Here is a 19855-nt window from a genome sequence, read left to right on the forward strand (position 1 = left end):
ATACAAGGATATTTGATGGATTTTTGGTTTTTAGCATTGGAGATAAGTTGATTGCAAGTTTTTTGTGTATGGTTAGTTTGAGCCTATTATTGTTGTTAGTTCAATTGTGGATGTTTGCTTTAGTTGCACTAGAATTGGGTATTTAGATGTATGTCCATGATTTAAAAATCCTTCATTTTCCTTTGAAGATCACACTATTCTATGGCGTTGTGAGTTGTCTTTATTTAAGCAAGAATCAGTTTTATGTGAGGAATTTGTGTAACTGTAGCACTAGCCATTACTGTCATTGTCCATAGATTTAGGTTAGATTCTTCGAACCTTATCCTTTTGCTTATTTTAATCAATTTGAGAAGTGAAGCATCAATCAAATTGCCATATTAGATGCAAACTAGCTTGTTAGATGTGTTAGTTCCTTTGTGATTACTAGCAAATCACATTATCATTGAGTTTATCCAAGTGTTGTCAAAACCTAACATTGGAAACCTTGGGTTCATCTTCTTTGGACAATTCAAGGGCATATGAGATCACCTTATTCAAGAGAGGATATGATATACTCTGTACATTTTATTCTATATTGACAGAAGCGCAAACTTCACCATCAACAACAACCAATAGAGAAAAATTCCATCATTGAATTGCATTTGGGCATCTTCATACTTCACATTTAGTGCATCAAGAGGTGTCTACCAACAATTGGAAGGAGTTTTCATTTGATCTAAGAGGTAAGCTTGTTTTTTTTTGTTTTTTTTTTGTGTTTTTAACCAAAAATTGCATTGTTTTTTATATTTCAATTATTTTTTCTAGTTTATTTTACTAGATCAAAGAAAGAACCCTAAATGTATTTGATTTGTTTTTTGAACAAACCTTCTTTTTTTTGTATCAGTTTAATAATTATAAATGACAAATCACAAATGTTCATTTTTGCATTTATATGTTGCAATAGTCTTGAGCTTTTTAAATCATTTTTTTCACAATGTCTAAGAACCCATGTTGGAAACATGCTAAAATTTTCCTCGACAAAAAAAGAAGAGGTGAATTGTAGACATTAATAGATTGAAATAACATCTTGGACACATACCTACCCATGATGTGTTGCATTGCCCAAATTCACCTCCCGAGGTTGTTCGTGAGGTGCAAGTGCAATTAAAAACATTTGAGATGCAAAAAGAAATGAAAAAGGGGCAAAGGGAGGAGATGGTGTGCATTGATGGTATTGGAGAGGCTCCTTTCATGCCTCCATTTTGTCCTAGTGCTAGTGTTAGTGGTAGTAGGAGTGTTAGCCTTGGTCCTAGAATTCGTAAATCTAAGATGGATTCTTTTATTTTTGCCATGCACTACTCTTGGTTCCCAACCATCACTTGAGAGCATGAGTTGGAACAAGGAGACACATGATGCAACTAGATGTACAATTGGAGACTTTTGATATTATTGCACCATTCCGTTCCATGCAACTAGGTAATTCTTTTTTGTTTTATTGTTTTAAAATTTATAGTTTGATTCTTCATCTCTTGAATTTTTATATTTAAATGTGTCGAATTCAAATTTAAAGTTAAACTCTCAATTTTACAAAACTTATCTAATTTAATTTATTTGTGACATGTGTGAGGTCTACTTTTTAGCAAAATATGGTTGATTCCATAACTATATGTGAAGTGAAGTTCAAAACCCCTAGTGAAGATGACTTAAAGGGCCCAATTTTGACACAGAAGGTGGCTGATGTAAAAGCCACAATAGAGGAGCAGCAGTTGATATGGAGGAAGAAGCGTTGCATAATCACGATCGATGGTTGGACCAATAGAAGAAATAGTGCACTATTGAATTTTTTTGTTTCTTCCTCGGGTGATTGTACTCCCCTTAATGTATTGATTTAGTGATTAATTTTTTTAATTTATGCTTTATTGAATCATTGATTTTGTTTCTTTTTTAGGTGCCACCATGTCCATCAAATCAATTAATGTTTCAAGACATACAAAAAATGCCACATACCTTTGTGAGGCTTTAGAGGAAGTCCCAGTTGAGGTGGGCAAGGAGAATGAGGTGCAAGCGGTGATAAATAATGCAACAAATTATGTTGCTACAGGTAGACTATTGATGGAGAGGCACCCAACATTATTTTGGACTCCATGTGTTGACAATTGCCTTGACCTCATATTGGAGGATCTTGTCAAGCTTTCATGGATTAAAAAATTTGTGGATTCGACCACAAATATTTGTAAATTTCTATACAATCACACACGGGTCCTTAGCATAATGAGGCAATACACAAGGCCTAAGGAGTTGGTTTGTCCTGGCATAATTAGATTTGCTACTAATTTAATCACATTACAATCCTTGATTTGGCCAAAGGTAGCTTTGAGGCATATGTTTGTTAGTGAGGAGTGAACTTCCTCATTCTATGTAGTGACCACTGTATGGATTAATGTGGCAAATTGCATTTTTGATGAGCTAGGCTTTTGGGTACCTACTACAAAAATTGTGAAAATAAAATTTATTTCTACGTTGTGTTCTAATTTTTATTCATATTTTTCTTTTAATTGCTTGTTTTTTCACACTTACTTATGTTAAGCAGTGTTCCACGAAGTTTTCTGATGGGAGGACGAGTTTCGGGGATGAGGGGACCAAGGGCCTAAGTTTTGGGATGGCAGGGGATGACAGTGGGAGGAGTGGTGAAAATACATATAGTACTTGAAAAATTAGTTATAATTTACATATGTGTAAGGAATAAGTATAAGAACTATAAATGAAACATTGCCACACTGTGTAGGGTTTAAATTAATAAACATTAAAAACATGAAAATGATTGTGTTGAAACTTTAAAATTTGAACATTAACTATGGTGGGCAGAGTTTGGAACTTTGGGAGCAAAGTGCAAACCCTTAGGTGTCATTAGAGGTCATATGGTGTCCTATGACCCCTTAGGACACCATATGACCCCTTAAGTCACCATACGACTCATAACAACACCATATGGTGTCCTAAGGGGTCATAGGATATCATATGACCTCTCAGGACACCATAAGACCCATAACAACACCATGTGGTGTCCTAAAGGGTCATATGGTGTTCTATGACCCCTTAGGATACTATTTGGTGTCGTTATAGGTCTTATGGTGTGTTAAGGGATTGTATAGTGTCCTATGACCCCTTAGGACACCCTATGACCCCTTAGATGTTGTTAGGGGTCATATTGTGTTCTAAGGGTCATATGGTGTCGTTATGTGTCTTATGGTGTCCTATGACCCCTAGGACACCTTATGACCCCTTAGGACACCATATGGTGTCGTTAGGGGTCATATGGTCTCCAACGACCCCTTAGGACATCATTTGACCCCTTAGGTCTCCATATGGTGTTGTTATGGGTCGTATGGTGTCCTAAAAGGTCATATAGTGTTTTATGACCCCTTAAGACATCATTTGGTGTCATTATGGGTCGTATGGTGTGCTAAGGGGTCATATGGTGTCCTAGACCCCTTAGGACTCCATATGACCTCTTATGTGTCGTTATGGGTCATATGGTGTCCTATGACCCCTTAGGACACATGCATGGATCCCTAGGATACCATATGACCCCTAAGAATACCATATGACCCTAGAGAGGGAGATAGGGGGAGGAGAGGGATGGAATGGGAGAGAGATACACCTAAGAGAGGAGGAGAGTGAGATAGATAGATAGAGACTGAGAGAGAGATACAAGAGATAAATGAGAGAGAGAGGGGGGGGAGACAGAGATAGAGAAAGGGAAAGGGAGGGGGAGAGAGAAAGGGAGAGATAGAGATAAAGAGCGACACAGAGAAGGGGACTCAAAGAGAGAGAGAGAGAGAGAGAGAGAGAGAGAGAGAGAGAGAGAAAGATCTAAGAGGTGGATAGAGGGATTTGGAGAGAAAGAGAGACCTAAGAGGTGGAGGGAGGGAGGGAAGGAGAGAGAGGGTGAGAGATAGAGAGAGTCTGAGTGAGAGGGAGGAAGAGATGGAATGAGAGTACAAGAGACAAGAGAGAGAGAGGTGCGAAGAGAGGGAGAGAGGGAGAGAGACTTTATTATTTCCCCTTCTCTCCTCCTCATACCCCTTCTTCTCTCCCTCCCCCCCTCTCTCTATCTCTCTCTCCCGCTACCTCTTTCTCCCTCTCTCCCCTTCTCCCTTCCTCCATACCCCTTCTTCTCTCTCTCTCTCTCTCTCTCTCTCTCTCTCTCTCTCTCTCTCTCTCTCTCTCTCTCTCTCTCTCCATACCCCTTCTCTCCCTCTCTCCCTCCCCCCCTCCTTCTTTTGTCCCTCTCAAACTCCCTCCCTCGCCCCCCCTCCTCTCTCCCTCCCCCTACTCTCCCCCGTCTCCCTCTCTCGCTCTCTCCCTCTCCCTCCTTCCCTTCCTTCCCCCCCTCCTTATTTCTCCCTCCCCCCTTCTCTCCCCCCTCTATCTCCTTTCTCTCCCTCCCTCCCTTTTCCTTCACATTTTCTCTACTACAAATAGCGTGTACGGGGTACTGAACCTATTAGTTCACTGCCCTGCCATAACATTTTTAAGGCGTAGGAGTGTGTACACGGTACTTATTACTTGTAAGCGTGTACAGGGTACTGAGTCTATTAGTTCGCTGCCCTGCCATAACATTTTTAAGGCTTAGGAGCGCATGCGTGATACTTATTAGTACAGAGTGGAAAAAAAATACCGTTGGACTTGCCAAGATTTTATGGACTAACAGCGTGCACACAGTTATTAATATAGCGTGTACAGGGTACTTAGACATAGTTTTATTTGCCCAAGAGCCTCAGCGGCCTCAAAAGAAGTTTTCGAGGTTGTTGAAGGCCCCACTGCAACTGTGTCTGCACTTCTATCACTGTTTTATACATAGAAGTAAGTGAATTTTTTGTTTTTGCATGATTTCAAATGATTGAATTGTTGTTCTTATTAGTTTTGTCAATATTATTGTGATTGTTTAATAGTTTTAATTTTGTCATATTCTTTTAACCATTCTCCTACAATTTCGTTCATTTAATTTATCGGGCATTGGCTTCAATATATTCTCATCAATGTCAATTAGATACTTTGGTTTCCTATAAATGATTCTAGGAGGTGTTAACATCGGTGCATTATGTACATTCAATTCATCAAATAGAGAAGGTGTATGTTCATCATTTAATTGATTATTCAATGTGGTATCTTCTTGAATTGCATTAGGTTCATACGGTAAACCAAATGTCTCTTCTTCAATTGCATTAGGTGCATTATGTTCGTTTGGTGAATCGAATTGAGATGTTGAGGATGACATACCTTCTTCTCCCATTGTTCTTATGTCACACAATTTCTTCATACGTTGCCTTTGTCTTTCCTTTTCAGCCTCTCGTTGTTCCATTGTTCCTCTCTTGTTCTTTCCCATGGTTGATATCAGTTGTCCTAAATAGAATCATATTACATATATGTGTAAACAAAAGTTCATAAACAAACAAATAATCATAAATATGTATCTTATCATTATTATTTTTTTACTATTTTGAAAACTTAAATCAAACCGCAAGATGTCAATTAATTGTTCAAATGATTAAAAATTTGAATTTTAGAGAGACAATATAAATTCTAGGCCTAAGATCAACTGAAAGTAATAGTGAAAGAACTATTGTGAGAAATCTATTTGATACATATCAAGCTATTGGTTCAAAATCACGTACTAAAAATTCTAATGCTACTCGACGTGTCATTACATCAACCATAATGAGCAAGAAAATAAAAAAAGATCAGTTGATAAGCAAAACAAGTAAGTCATTAAACGTTAGTAGAACAACATTAAGTAAAGCATTAAAGAGGCAAGAAAAAATAGAGGAACCTAACAATAATTCTTTTTGGGCATTCTGGGGTAGACTACCACACAAAGACAAGGTTGTTGTTGATGCACTAAGAACATTAATTGAAAAAATTTGGCATGACAACACAAGAGTTTCGCCCGACCAAAGAGATGTTGTTAGAAGGCGAATCAGGTCTACAAATCGTGAGCCACATGCCAAACACTATTTGGATATGACTCAAACTAAATTTTATGAAAGATTCCTTCAAAAGTTTCCTCAAATAAAAATTTCTCAAAAAAAAATTGAAATAACAAAACCTTTTTATATTAAGATTAATCATGTACGCACCACGTGTTGTTGTAGGATGCATATTGAATTTTCCATGCACTATGATACTTTTCGTCATATTTGTTCTACTTTGCACACTAACGATGTTTTGCAGGAATGCAACATACAAGCACCTCCTAAGTTGGTAAGAGAATTTATTTCAAGTGTGCTATGTAATAGACATGATGGTTGCATTTATTATAAGATGCCTTGTTTGGAAGGTTTTTGTGCTATATGTGGTGGTTTGCAACATTTACCAAGATGCATACAGTTGGAGAGCACACATGAAATTGGTAGGAAACTAGTTTCTTTTGGAAAATACAAGACAGTCGCATATGGAGTTAAAGATGGAAAAGATTTGAAGAGATGTGAGCTAGTGAAAAATGATATATGTGTAGCTGAATTTATGAAAATGTTTTAAGAGAAACTAGTTTATGAGTACATAATGCATACACATAGAGCTCGATTGTTAGATGAGCAATTCAAGTTATGTAAGGACACGTTTCCTCTTGGCACCATTGTCTCTATCATTGATTTTGCTGAAAACTATACAATACAATCTCAAAATGAAGTGCAATCTATGTATTATCATTCTACACAAGTTTCTTTTTTTGTACACATAGCATTCATGCATGCAGATGATAGCACAGAGGAGGATAGAAAGGTTGTAAAAGAGTATCACTTCTACATAAGTGATGATCGTAGTCATTCATTGGAGTTTGTACAAGGATGCTTTAAAGTTTTCTATGATAGTTTAAGGGAAAGGACCATACGATACAACCGACACTTAAGATGGTCAGATAATTGCACCACACAATTCAAGAATGCAAGGATGTTTTATTGGTTGAGAAGGATGCATATGACAAGCATTGTACAACATTTTTGAAATTTCACTGAGGCTAGACATGGTAAAGGAGAGCACGATGGTGCAGGAGCATGTGTAAAAAAAGCCCTAGCTAGAAAATAATTGAAGTATGAAAGTGGTTTTGAGTTGATAGATGCAGAAACAATTGTGTGATGGTGTAAGTTTACGATGGGTCTAGGTAATCCACGTACGTCAATGGTTCATAGATATTTTTGGTTGATCACTGAATCTAACATTGAAACTATCTAGATTGTTGTACAGTTGCAGGATCGAGTGACATGCACTCATTTATGAGTTCAAATTCAAGTTCACTAGTAATTTATATGAGACAGGTGGTATGTTTTTTCTCTTCATGATGGTAATTCTAGCCAATCTTGCATGCAAATGATGGTTTTTGCAGCAGGCGAAAAAATGCTACCAATTGAAAATGGCTCCGAGTCATCAAAAACTAAGATAGGCCATTGTAGAGGAGCCTCACATGACCCCACAGGTTCAAACAGATCGATCATGTGTCTTGGATTGGAAGAAATAGTCCGTCAAAGTTTGACAATTTTTTAGACTCAGGGCACTTGAAAGATCGCGTCGGTAGGGTATGACTCTCAATGTTCTGGCGCTTTGAGATGCACGAGACGAGCATGCCTAGTGTAAACCTGTCCACCCAAATGCGCTCGTGACGTCGGTTTGTGCACACAATGAACCAAATCAATTCTAGCCACTCCTGCAACTTTGCATTGCATGCAACTGACGATTTTTGCAGCAGGCAAAAAAATGTTACCAATTGAAAATGGCTCTGAGTCGTCAAACACTGAAATAGTACATTGTAGAGGATCCTCATGCAACCCCATGAGTTCAAACAGATCAATCATATGTGTCCTGGATTGGAAGAAACAGTTCATCAAAGTTTGACAATTTTTTGGACTCGGGGCACTTGAGAGATCGCATCGGTGGGGTATGACTCTCGACGTTCCGGCGCTTTGGGATGCACGAGAGGAGCATGCCTAGCATAAACCTTCCCACCCAGACGTGCTCGTAACTTAGTTTGTGCGCACGACAACCAAAATTTGACCATTGCAAGCATGAGGGTGCTCTCGCACCAAACACATATTGTTGTTTATATTCATTGTAGCGTCCTAAAATTGCGACACTTGCAATTTCGACTGCATTTCGGTCTTCATGATGGCGACGCAACACGCAACCTGAATGGAGACCCCAAAACTTGCTCACGACACTGAAAACTGCATTTTTCATGCACCCTGGCCTGAACCTCCTTGCACCCTGCTGCCCTGGGAGGTGGGACCAGAGCGCCCAGCGCCCTGGTCCTCCAGGACCATGGCGCCCAGCGCCTTGGTCCCTGGGTCCTATTTTGGGCCCGGTTTCCTAAGTGATATCGGGTCTTTTTTATTGCAATTTGGAAATATACTTCCCTGGTCGGCCTAAGGTCGGGAAAATCAGTCTATCAGCCCTAAATGACAAGTATATAAACTACATTTTCCTCTTTCATTCGATATGAGGGAAAAGGCGTGGAAACTATACTCAAGCATTCAAATACTCAAGTACTCAAGCATTCAAGCATTCAAGCAATTGATCATTCCAAGTCTCCATTCAAGGCTAAGTGTTGCATTCAAGTCAAGGATTCAACCATTGAAGAGGAGATCACTTATTACATGCTACATACTACAACATACAACATCTAAACCTTTGCACATAAGGATACAAACATCCTTAGAACAAGGTATTAGTACTGGTTTTACATTACAGTCATTTACATTTACAGCTCTTGCTCTTGGTTAATTCCAAAACCGGGGTTTGACCTAAAGGCAAACCCCTAATCCCTAACCCCCCAATCGTCTTCGCTTTTCTGTGTGTAGGTTGCAGGTACGCGGCTGAAATTGAAGATCTGGAATCCTTGTGCAGAGACGAACAGATCCCCCTTCGTTTCGCGGATTTTTCGGAGGACCGTGGCGCCGGGCGCCATCGTCCCGACAACTTTTGCTCAAATTTGCAGGACAGCGCCGTATCGACATTTTACTGCTAATTCCAGGTCCGCAGCTTCATCCTATAACCCGAACTCGGTTTATAAGAGAATCTTTATGACTTTCTATGCATCCTTAGCTTAATTTCCTTAATCAACATTCTTTACAAAAGAGGGTAGCCTTGCTTTCCTAACCCTTGAAATTCATTTAGCATCCAATCTTACATCATGTGAGATTGAATCTTATGAGTTTCAACCCTTCTTTTGAATGTAAAGTCTTTCCCCTAAGTGAAAACCCATCGAATCCTAGCGAACCTCCCTTCTCTCTCCTCGGAGTTAGAAGAGGGGAGACCAACTAGGGTTCGACCGCGATTTTCCGCCTTACATTTTGGTGAACCCAACGTGAACATCCTTTCTGATTTTTCATGCTTAGATTTAAAAAAAATTTGATTACATTTCCATGTTTGATCTTTTGCAAAGTTTTAGAGGTGATTGCATTAAAACCCTAAAATTTCTTTTTAGTAATTAAACTTGCGAAATGTCTAAATGTTAATGCCTGTTTCAGATCTGCCTTTCTATTACAAATTTTCAATTCATATTTGTGCTTTAATTCTGAAGATTAAGTGGTTAAAAGTCAAAACCCTAATTTTTGAAACCCTCTTGATTCAACCTTTGTCCGACAATTTGACCAATCAAAACATCTCCAAATCAGCTGTAACTTTGGATTCCGCAATAAAATCACAATATCTTTCATCCCTGAAAATTTGGAAAAAAGTTGCGAGGACCGTGTTGCACTCCGAGCGCCATCGTCCCCGACATTTTTTCCAAAATTTCGGGAGCGAGATCTTGCTGTATTTTCCTGCTAAAATCCAGAATTTTGGCTGATTTTGTCAATTATAACACTTTCAAAATTACAGTCAAAGTTGGTCTTGTGATTGCGTGGTCTAAGGCTCCTAATCATTCAAAAATTATCGAAACTGAAATTTTGTGTCAAAATTGTGTTCTTACTGTCTTAGATCTGAAAATTGTATTTGCATTCATTCAAAATTTCAGTGCTTTATTCAAATATTTGCATTTTGTGACTTTTGAAATTAAGTGCCTAATTACAACAACTTTGATTTCCGCTTTCAAAATTGAATTTTGCGTGAAATTGAGTCAATTTTCAAATTCCAAAATTTGCATTGCTCTTGACATTCCCTCTAAAATCATAAAATTCAAAATTTCAGTTTCCCTCTCTTTTTCAAAATTCAAATTTTGCATTTTTCGACAATCTTGATAGGGTTCAATTTTGAATTTGCAACTTTAATTTGGCCTATCTACAGATCATAAAATCCCTCAATTTTTTCAGATTAGCTCTAAAATCATCATACCTTTCATCCCTGCAAATTTTGAAAAAAGTTGCAAGGACCGTGTTGCACTCCGAGCGCCACGGTCCCGGACATTTTTTCCGAAATTTCGGGAGACTGTTGTGATTGCATTTAATAGCTTAAATCTGGAAGATTGGCTGGTTTTACTGAAAATTGCTACCTCTAAAATCAAAATCTTCTCTCTCTCTCTAGTGCATGAGTTTTACAACAATAAGCCTTACTTACACTATTCCCGTTAGACGAAGCCGTAGAATTAAGTCTTTCCGAGGTTTAACTACTGAGGAGATGGAACCTAATTTGAGTAGTCTTTTTAACGAGGACATGGGTAATTCCTCTAATCCTCCTAATGATGAAGAAGCTCCCCATGAAGTTTCTGTTGAACAACTTTCCAAATTGGATAACCAATTTGACGATTTTCACCAATGGATGTCTCATGAGTATCCCGATAGTCAAGCTCTTCCTTTAATTGAGGGTCTAAAACGTATGCTTCAAAGTGATAAGAATGGAATTGATGTTTTGCGTGGTATTTCACACATTGTGAATTCGAACGTGATGCCTATGAAGAGTTGTGCTGAATCTTTAGGTTGTACACAACCTCCTACACAAGTCAATCATTCTATTCCTTTGACCACTTCTATTGCTAGTATACCTACCTTTACATCAAACATCATGGCTACCTCTATACAAGACATTCCTCCTGTGATCACTAGTCATGGGGGCAATCCTCCTTCTTCAATTAACCCTATTCCTTCATTCAATCCGACTTCTTCATTCATTCCTTCAATAAGTGTTCCAATTACATCTTCACAAATGAACATGACACAAGGGGGCAATTCATTTAACCATTCCATTCCTCCTTGTAATGTTCCTCTTATCCAATCATCCCCTATGGTTGATTATCATAGGGTCCCACCACCTTACTCTTTACCATCTTTCAATAACATCACACCTCCATCTCAATCTAACACACCTAATATGAACTCTTCGACTGAAGCTACCATTAATAATCTTGCACAAACTGTCTCTTCTTTACAGCAACAAATTGCCTCTATGAATCAATCTAAGTTTAGTGTGCCCACATTTGATGTTGCGAGCCCACTTTCTCTTGACATTGTTCGAGCTATTCCTCCTAAGCATGTTGAAATCCCGCATTTGGAACTTTATAATGGTAAAGGAGATCCTTTAACACATGTTAAGACTTTTCAAACAATATGTACTGATTTTGCTTATGACCAAAGGTTGCTTGCAAAACTATTTACTAGAACATTAAGAGACAAAGCCCTACAATGGTATTGCTCGTTGCCTTCTTATTCTATTACTTCTTTCGAACAACTTGCAAATGCTTTCATTCAACAATTTCAAAATAATATAAGTCCTAAAGTTACTTTGATTGATTTGATGCATTGTAAACAAGGTGTTAAAGAAAAAGTGACTGATTTCATTGGTAGATATAAGCATTTGTATGCTCAAATTTCTTTTCCAGTGCCTGATAATGATATTCAAAGAATCTTTATTTCTAATTTGCAAAAAGATATTCGAGACAAACTTCTGTTTTCTGAGTTTACTTCTTTCCAACAGTTGTGCGCCACTCTTCACAATTATCAACTGACTGTGAGCCAAATGGAACAATCACATCCTATGGCTCCGAGTGATAAGGGTGATAGCAGTCAACAACCATTTGGGAAGTTTAAACCGAACAGAGATTCCATCAAATTCAATGAAAACATCATCAACAACAATGTGAATGCAGCATCAGGTGTGCCTCCTATTTCTAAATTTTTCAAGAAAGAAAGAAAGTATACTCCTTTGAATGAATCATTGCATGATATTATGAATAAGTTATTGGGACAAAATGTGCTTACCCTTCCTCCTATAAGACAAATTGATCCTGCAAAGATTACTTCACCTTATTTTGATCACAAAGCTTTTTGTCACTTTCATCATCAGCCTGGGCATGATACTGAAAAATGTTTTTCTCTAAAGGGTAAAATTCAAGATTTGATTGATAATAATACTATTTCTGTTTCTGGAGTGAATGATAAAGGCAACACATCTGTAGCTCCTCCTGACCAAAATCTTCAGATTTTTACTGATCCATTACCTTCTCATACTTCTCATACTTCTAATGTGATTGAGGCTAATGATTCCTCTTTCTCATCTGATGGTCTTGTGTCTATGACTCCGAATGTGATTAACTTTGTAGAGCAGCAAGAAAACCCTAAAGAACCTTCCATCACATTTGATTCTAGCGAAACCATTAGGGCACCTGATGGTCCTTTATACATAGTTGCAAAAGTCAAGAATATGCCTTGCCGTGGAGTGCTTATTGATCCTTCGTGCATGGTTAATGTTATTACTGAAGAATTTCTTTTTACTTTGCAATTGAATCAAGTGATCTATGACAAAACAGATGTGATTGTGAAATTATTTGATGCATTTTCTTCTCCTGCAATTGGTTCTATTACATTGCCTATTGAGGTCCATAATAAATCTCTTGATGTGAACTTTGCTATTATTCCTTCTTCCGAACAATTTCGTGTGAAGCTTGGCTATCCTTGGCTATCTTCCATGAAAGCTATTGCTTCTCCTATTCATAAGTGTTTAAAATTTCCCCACAATGGTGAAGTTGTTACTGTCAATCATAGTCTCTTTAAACCAGCTGAAAGAACCTCTAGTGTTCCTATTGATTACTTTTGGCCCAAACAATTCCAATCTCTTCCTCCGCGAAGTGATCATCTTTTCAAATCTTATCAAAAGTGGAAAACAGATATGATCCTATCTCTAAGTGAACCTAGAGCACCTAAACTTGACATTCCTATCATTCTTGAGAAGGAAATCCTTCCTTTGAAAGACAAAACTAATGTCTTTCCCCAAGAAGATTCCCAACCCGTCCCCATGGATGTGACTATGTCTATGCCTAATAAATCTTCTAAAAGTAGACCTATACCTCCTCGTCATGATGGACTCGGTCTTCTTCCTAAACCAAAAACTCCTCCTTTATATGGAGCAGTTCCTCCTCCTGCCTTCTATAGAGAGAAGAGACCTTCTTCTTCTCCTATTATCCAGCCTAAGAGACCACAACCTAAACACCCAAGTGATAGGGATGAGAACATTCCTCCTCCTCTATCTTCTACACTTCCTACTAAGACTAGACGTAATCGTTCTGCACGTGAACGCCGGCGAAAGCGTCGTCTTAGGGCTCAAGCAGCTGCTTCTCAAACTTTGCAATCTCCACAAACACCTTCAACAAACATTATTCCATTTTCCCCTCAGCCGGATATTGAGCCTAAATCTCCTAAACATAAGATGCATGATGGTCTTGATCTTGTGCGAGTTAAAGATCCTATTTTTATAAATCTTGATGATGATATAGATGAAAATATTACTCCTCTTGCTTCTGATAGTGAATATGAACTTGTTGATGTTGATAACCATTTATCTAATGAATTTTCTAAAGCACTTATCCTAGCTCCTAGACAAGAACAATGTGGCTTGGAACATGAACATAGCCCTTGTTTGGATCTTGTGATAGCTCCATCTGCTGTGTTGGATGTTCCTCCTCTAGCGTGTTCCCTGCCTTCCCGAAACATTGATCAGCAAGATCGGGGGGTAGATGACATGCTAGACTAGTTACATTAGCATGGCAGATTCTCTCCCCCTCCCTTTTGTTACTTCTTCTATATGTTATTCTCATTCTTCTATTTGTCGTCCTTAGTGTTGTCTACTTGAGGACGATGCAAAGCATTGAGATCTCTTTGGTCTCTCTCATGTTGACTCAAAAGACACATGTGTTCCCTTCTTCTAGGTGACCTTCCTTGATTGGGGAATGAAGAACAATTATGCATACATACATATGATATATATACATGACTTATCATACAGCATACTGACCCCAAGGAAAGCGAAGTCACCTCGTGCTTTGTGTTTGTGTCTATTATCCTTGGGCTTATCTCACACTTGGGGGCTAAATCCTTGCGATAACGTGCTCCTTTTTCCTTTCTCATTTCTTATGTGTATCACTACGTTAAAACAATCACCCCCGTTGAGGCGTGTGCGATCACTTTAACGTAGGGGGGCATACACCCTGTCTATCCTTTCAAAGATACTTGAAAATTTCTTGGCAAACTTAGCTTTGTCTTGAAGATTTTTGGTATTTCTTTTGCATGACTCATAGCGAGGGAACCTTACTACTGACAGTCATGGTTCTTCCTCGTGATCTTCCCTTTTACTTTGTCAATCGAAGTCGTAAGATCCTTAGTCCACTGGGGGGCTTGGTGTGTCTTGCCTCCTTGACGTGGTGAAAGTCTTTCAACGTTGTTTCCTTGTACTTTACCGGAAGTATGAGCATACATACTCCCGCTAAAGTGGGGGCTAAATGTAGCGTCCTAAAATTGCGACACTTGCAATTTCGACTGCATTTCGGTCTTCATGATGGCAACGCAACACGCAACCTGAATGGAGACCCCAAAACTTGCTCACGACACTGAAAACTGCATTTTTCATGCACCCTGGCCTGAACCTCCTTGCACCCTGCTGCCCTGGGAGGTGGGACCAGAGCGCCCAGCGCCCTGGTCCTCCAGGACCATGGCACCCAGCGCCTTGGTCCCTGGGTCCTATTTTGGGCCCGGTTTCCTAAGTGATATCGGGTCTTTTTTATTGCAATTTGGAAATATACTTCCCTGGTCGGCCTAAGGTCGGGAAAATCAGTCTATCAGCCCTAAATGACAAGTATATAAACTACATTTTCCTCTTTCATTCGATATGAGGGAAAAGGCGTGGAAACTATACTCAAGCATTCAAATACTCAAGTACTCAAGCATTCAAGCATTCAAGCAATTGATCATTCCAAGTCTCCATTCAAGGCTAAGTGTTGCATTCAAGTCAAGGATTCAACCATTGAAGAGGAGATCACTTATTACATGCTACATACTACAACATACAACATCTAAACCTTTGCACATAAGGATACAAACATCCTTAGAACAAGGTATTAGTACTGGTTTTACATTACAGTCATTTACATTTACAGCTCTTGCTCTTGGTTAATTCCAAAACCGGGGTTTGACCTAAAGGCAAACCCCTAATCCCTAACCCCCCAATCGTCTTCGCTTTTCTGTGTGTAGGTTGCAGGTATGCGGCTGAAATTGAAGATCTGGAATCCTTGTGCAGAGACGAACAGATCCCCCTTCGTTTCGCGGATTTTTCGGAGGACCGTGGCGCCGGGCGCCATCGTCCCGACAACTTTTGCTCAAATTTGCAGGACAGCGCCGTATCGACATTTTACTGCTAATTCCAGGTCCGCAGCTTCATCCTATAACCCGAACTCGGTTTATAAGCGAATCTTTATGACTTTCTATGCATCCTTAGCTTAATTTCCTTAATCAACATTCTTTACAAAAGAGGGTAGCCTTGCTTTCCTAACCCTTGAAATTCATTTAGCATCCAATCTTACATCATGTGAGATTGAATCTTATGAGTTTCAACCCTTCTTTTGAATGTAAAGTCTTTCCCCTAAGTGAAAACCCATCGAATCCTAGCGAACCTCCCTTCTCTCTCCTCGGAGTTAGAAGAGGGGAGACCAACTAGGGTTCGACCGCGATTTTCCGCCTTACATTCATATTGTCGATTTTTGTTGTTTATATTCATATTGTTGATTACATATGCAAATATTCATTTAAATTTATAAAAGGGCAGCCACCAAATACATCGAATACACAATAATGAATTGAATACAAGGAGTTTTGTAGGGTTAATTCAACATTTTAGAAATTTTATCAAATCATATTCCACGATTGCAATGTTTTATATCATAATTTTTTGTTGTTTATATTCATATTGTTGATTAAATAGGCAAATGATCAATTAACTTTATAAAAGGATAGCCACTAAATACAACGAATATTAAATATTGAACTCAGTATACATTTATTGGATCGAATATCAATATTTATATATATCAAAAAAAGGCATGTCTGCCAAGTCAATACAAGTATTACAAAAATGTGGCATATGCCATGTCCAAATCAATATACAACATAACTCAGAGCATAACCATGCATTTAACTATAATTCCTTTGCAATTGAAATGTAGATTACCTCATCAGTTGATCCCTCTCCGTGTCACTCTTAGGAGTTTTCTTGAAGACATACTTAAAAGGATCTACGTTATGGTTGTATCGCGAAGGGGTCTATTGTAGATTAAATGTACAATTAATACAATGTACTGACATAAATATATCAAAAACACTTAAAAGTTATAATATAGAGAACAATGACGTACCCGTGCCTGAGATGCTTTTCCAATGGACTGAGGATGGCTCACCATCGATGGAGAAAAAATGATCAAAGATTAAATACAATTAATATAATGATAATTATTGTAGGTTAAAAACAATTAATGTAATATATCAAACAAAAGTGTACCGGATCCTAAGATACTTCTCCAGTGCACAGAGGAGGGCTTGCCATTGATGAAATAGCTATGGATATTTCCTGTATGAAAAAATTATAAGATTATAATATATCACAAGTTCACATGTACGTGTGCATATAATCATGAAATAAAGAAAATAAAGTAGAGATACATACCTCCGCCCTCTCTTGATCCTCGGGCGAATCAGGTGCATTCAACAAATCCACATAGCTCAATGGTCGTTGTACATGTAAAATAGACAAAAAGCACTAATCGATCTACAAACCCCAACTAATACTTGATTTCAACATTTTCAAACAATTGTACAACTAAAAATCTGTTTAATTACCTTCTTCCCACGTTTTGGCGTCTTCGAGGAGTTCTTTTTCTTAGGACGAGACCTAGACGCAAAGGGGGTACCCTAAAAAACAAAATTAACATGAGATATTAGTACAAATAATATATTAAACATAATTTAAAAAATCTAAAATGAAATGACTTGCATATTCCATCAAAACAATACATAAAAAGGGTTATACAAAATATGATACCATATAGCCTTGTAGGCCAAAATCGATCGTTGAGAGCGTGATGTCGTCAATTTGGGACATTTGGTCCCCTGTTAACACCTACAAACCAAAAATTAGACCAGGCATTAAAGATAGTTAGTATATCTTGTAATATTTTTGAATTTAAAGTTTACTATTCTATTTTAACATGTTACAAAATTTATACCTCAGGCATCGAAGTTGTAGCTATAGTAACCGAGGGAGGAGTATGGGATACCATTGCTGCATCCTGAAATGCATATTATTTGTCTGAATTTAAATCGATGTATAAATGAAAAATCATTTGTGTAATTACAAATTTAAAGTGACTGATAAATAAAATGTTATGAATTCAAATCAACACACCTGTGTCTATCGTTGATGGGCAAACACCATGTCCATCAACTCATCTGTCAGCACGAAATCCTTAGTTGTGCGGGTCTGACATCTACTCCCGCAAATCATGCACGGATGAAATGTGGATCCATCTACACTGGCTGCATCATCTATCCCCGAGCATATCCCTGAGCAACTGACACGCATATGTTGAATGGGCTCTTTGTCGCCACCTGGAGCAACTAATGGCTCATCATCCAATACAATAGGGTGTGCTAATGACGTCCCATGTTGGATGATGGCACCAATCAATGTTGTGACTGCCTAAAGAGTCTGTAGCTTCATCGACTCTTTCAGCTCTACTAGGACAGCCTGATGCACCTTGGGTTTGGGTGCTAGGGGGCGACGACTCTCTAGGGCTATTCGCCTATGGGTTCTAGGTCTATCTTGGGCAGAGCCGCCACCTCTATCATGGAACTCTCTCATGTCAAAATTGTTTGGCCGCACATTGAGCACAAACTCACAGTATACTTTTCTCAAAAAATACAATGGCACCTCATAATTATTACAAGGTGGATCATCAAAGACCATCCACCACCTCTACCAAAAAAGATTCTTCATCTGCACATTGGTACACCAATGTATGGAAACCTCTTTGCATTAAGAGGTAACGACTGGCTAGTTTTAGGATCAACAAAAAGGGCACATATTTGTTGTTTACTAATATTTTTGTTTTTGACTCCCTCGTATGATAACCCATCAACATAGTATTGACGACACCTATCCCTAAAGTTTCCCCATTTTGTAATTTGTGTGGAAACAGCTATGGCATCATTACCTAATGTTTCTAGGCTAGTGGCAAGGGATTTATGATGCTCAAGTTCAGATGTTTTCAATTTATCAATCGGTCTATTGATTTTAGACGTATTTTATCCTAATTGATTAATTAATTGCTCTTGTGTTTCAGGTGTGCGATCAAAAGGGGAATTGGGGGTGTATCTTGTGGGTTTTCAGGAGGTGCATTTTGTTGTTCTTGTTGTGGATTATTAGAATCTGGTTTTTGAAACAAAAAATGAAAAAACCTAATCAAAATTAATGAAATTAAATTCAAAACGTAAAACAAATTGAACAAATGGGAAAGAGAGACAAAAATTAACAAAAACTAGCCTTGATCCATAGTGGCTGGAGGAGAAATGAGGCACCCCGTTCACGGTTTGGAGGAGAAATGAGGCACCCCATTCGCATTTTGGTGGAGAAAATGGGGAAAAAACGTGACTGTCATAGGAAAATGAGACCCAGTTTTTTTTTATAAACTTTTTTTGACAGGTATCGCGTACGCGGTCCTTTAGGGCTTATTAGTGCATACGCACTCATCGCGCTACCTTTTCTAGGCTCGAGAGCAACAGACCTGAGTGCATACGCAGTGATTTCAAATTTTATAACCACGTACGTGCTACTTGTTTTTCGATGATTTTTTTGGGTGCTGTCCACTTTTCTGACCACCATCTTTGTGCACATACCCATAGTTTGGACAACATTCTCAACCACAACCTCTTGGATCACCTCCTTCAACATATTGCACAAAGAATCATCATTTTTTATTCCATGTAAGGCATCTACAAACTTCAAGAACACTAATGTGCCACTCAAAATTACTAAAAAGCTAAAAGACGCTTATTCTTGTTGTATGTTCATCAATCTAATAATGTGTTGCAGCCCTTTCTTCACCATAATATCATATGGTCGTCAATTACAAATCAAGTATATGTAATGGCTTCCTCTAGTAATGAGGCACGCAAATCTATAGGCATTGGATTTTAAACCCCTTTTGAATAATTGCTAGTGCATTTAACAACTCTTCCTAATATGAGTTGTTCATCACATTGAAGTGTATAATATATTATTATTATAGTACCAAAAATTTGTTATTGGCATGGTAGTCTCAAAATGCTTCTCTCTATTCTAAGTGGTACCTTCAAGTGAATGTTTTGCCACTAGAACATTGTGATGATTAAATCTTTTTGGTGAAGGTGGCTAGAACTATCAAGAGTTTCATTAGTGGAGGAATGTAGCTACTGAATGCATGTGCCGATAAAAGGATAAGATGAATCAAGGTTGAGATTCATCACCTCTACCATTGCATTTGCTATTATCTTTTGTAATATCCTTTTTCCTCCATTCCAACTTTCTTGGAAAGTTCCAAAATTTGTAAAGAATGTCAATATTATCAGAAAGAAATTTTGATAATGGTAGTGAG

General features: G+C 38.2%; 1 protein-coding gene across 1 annotated transcript; it reads left to right on the forward strand.

The window, feature by feature from the left end:
* Nucleotides 1–1564: 1564 nt before the first annotated feature.
* LOC131043306 (uncharacterized) lies at nucleotides 1565–2420 on the forward strand. Its single transcript, XM_057976496.2, has 2 exons — nucleotides 1565–1839; nucleotides 1928–2420. The coding sequence occupies exons 1-2, from the start codon at nucleotides 1626–1628 to the stop codon at nucleotides 2380–2382; spliced, it is 669 nt and encodes a 222-aa protein (XP_057832479.2). The 5' UTR covers nucleotides 1565–1625; the 3' UTR covers nucleotides 2383–2420.
* The last annotated feature ends 17435 nt before the right edge of the window (nucleotides 2421–19855 follow it).

The sequence above is a fragment of the Cryptomeria japonica genome, chromosome 7 (genome assembly GCF_030272615.1).
Source record: "Cryptomeria japonica chromosome 7, Sugi_1.0, whole genome shotgun sequence".
In the NCBI taxonomy this organism is placed as follows: Eukaryota; Viridiplantae; Streptophyta; class Pinopsida; order Cupressales; family Cupressaceae; genus Cryptomeria; species Cryptomeria japonica.

Coding starts and splice junctions, on each gene's coding strand:
- LOC131043306 (XM_057976496.2), top strand. CDS start 1,626: ATGGTTGATTCCATAACTATATGTGAAGTGAAGTTCAAAACCCCTAGT. Junction 1,840..1,927: donor TTTTTTTGTTTCTTCCTCGG/GTGATTGTACTC, acceptor TTTCTTTTTTAG/GTGCCACCATGTCCATCAAA.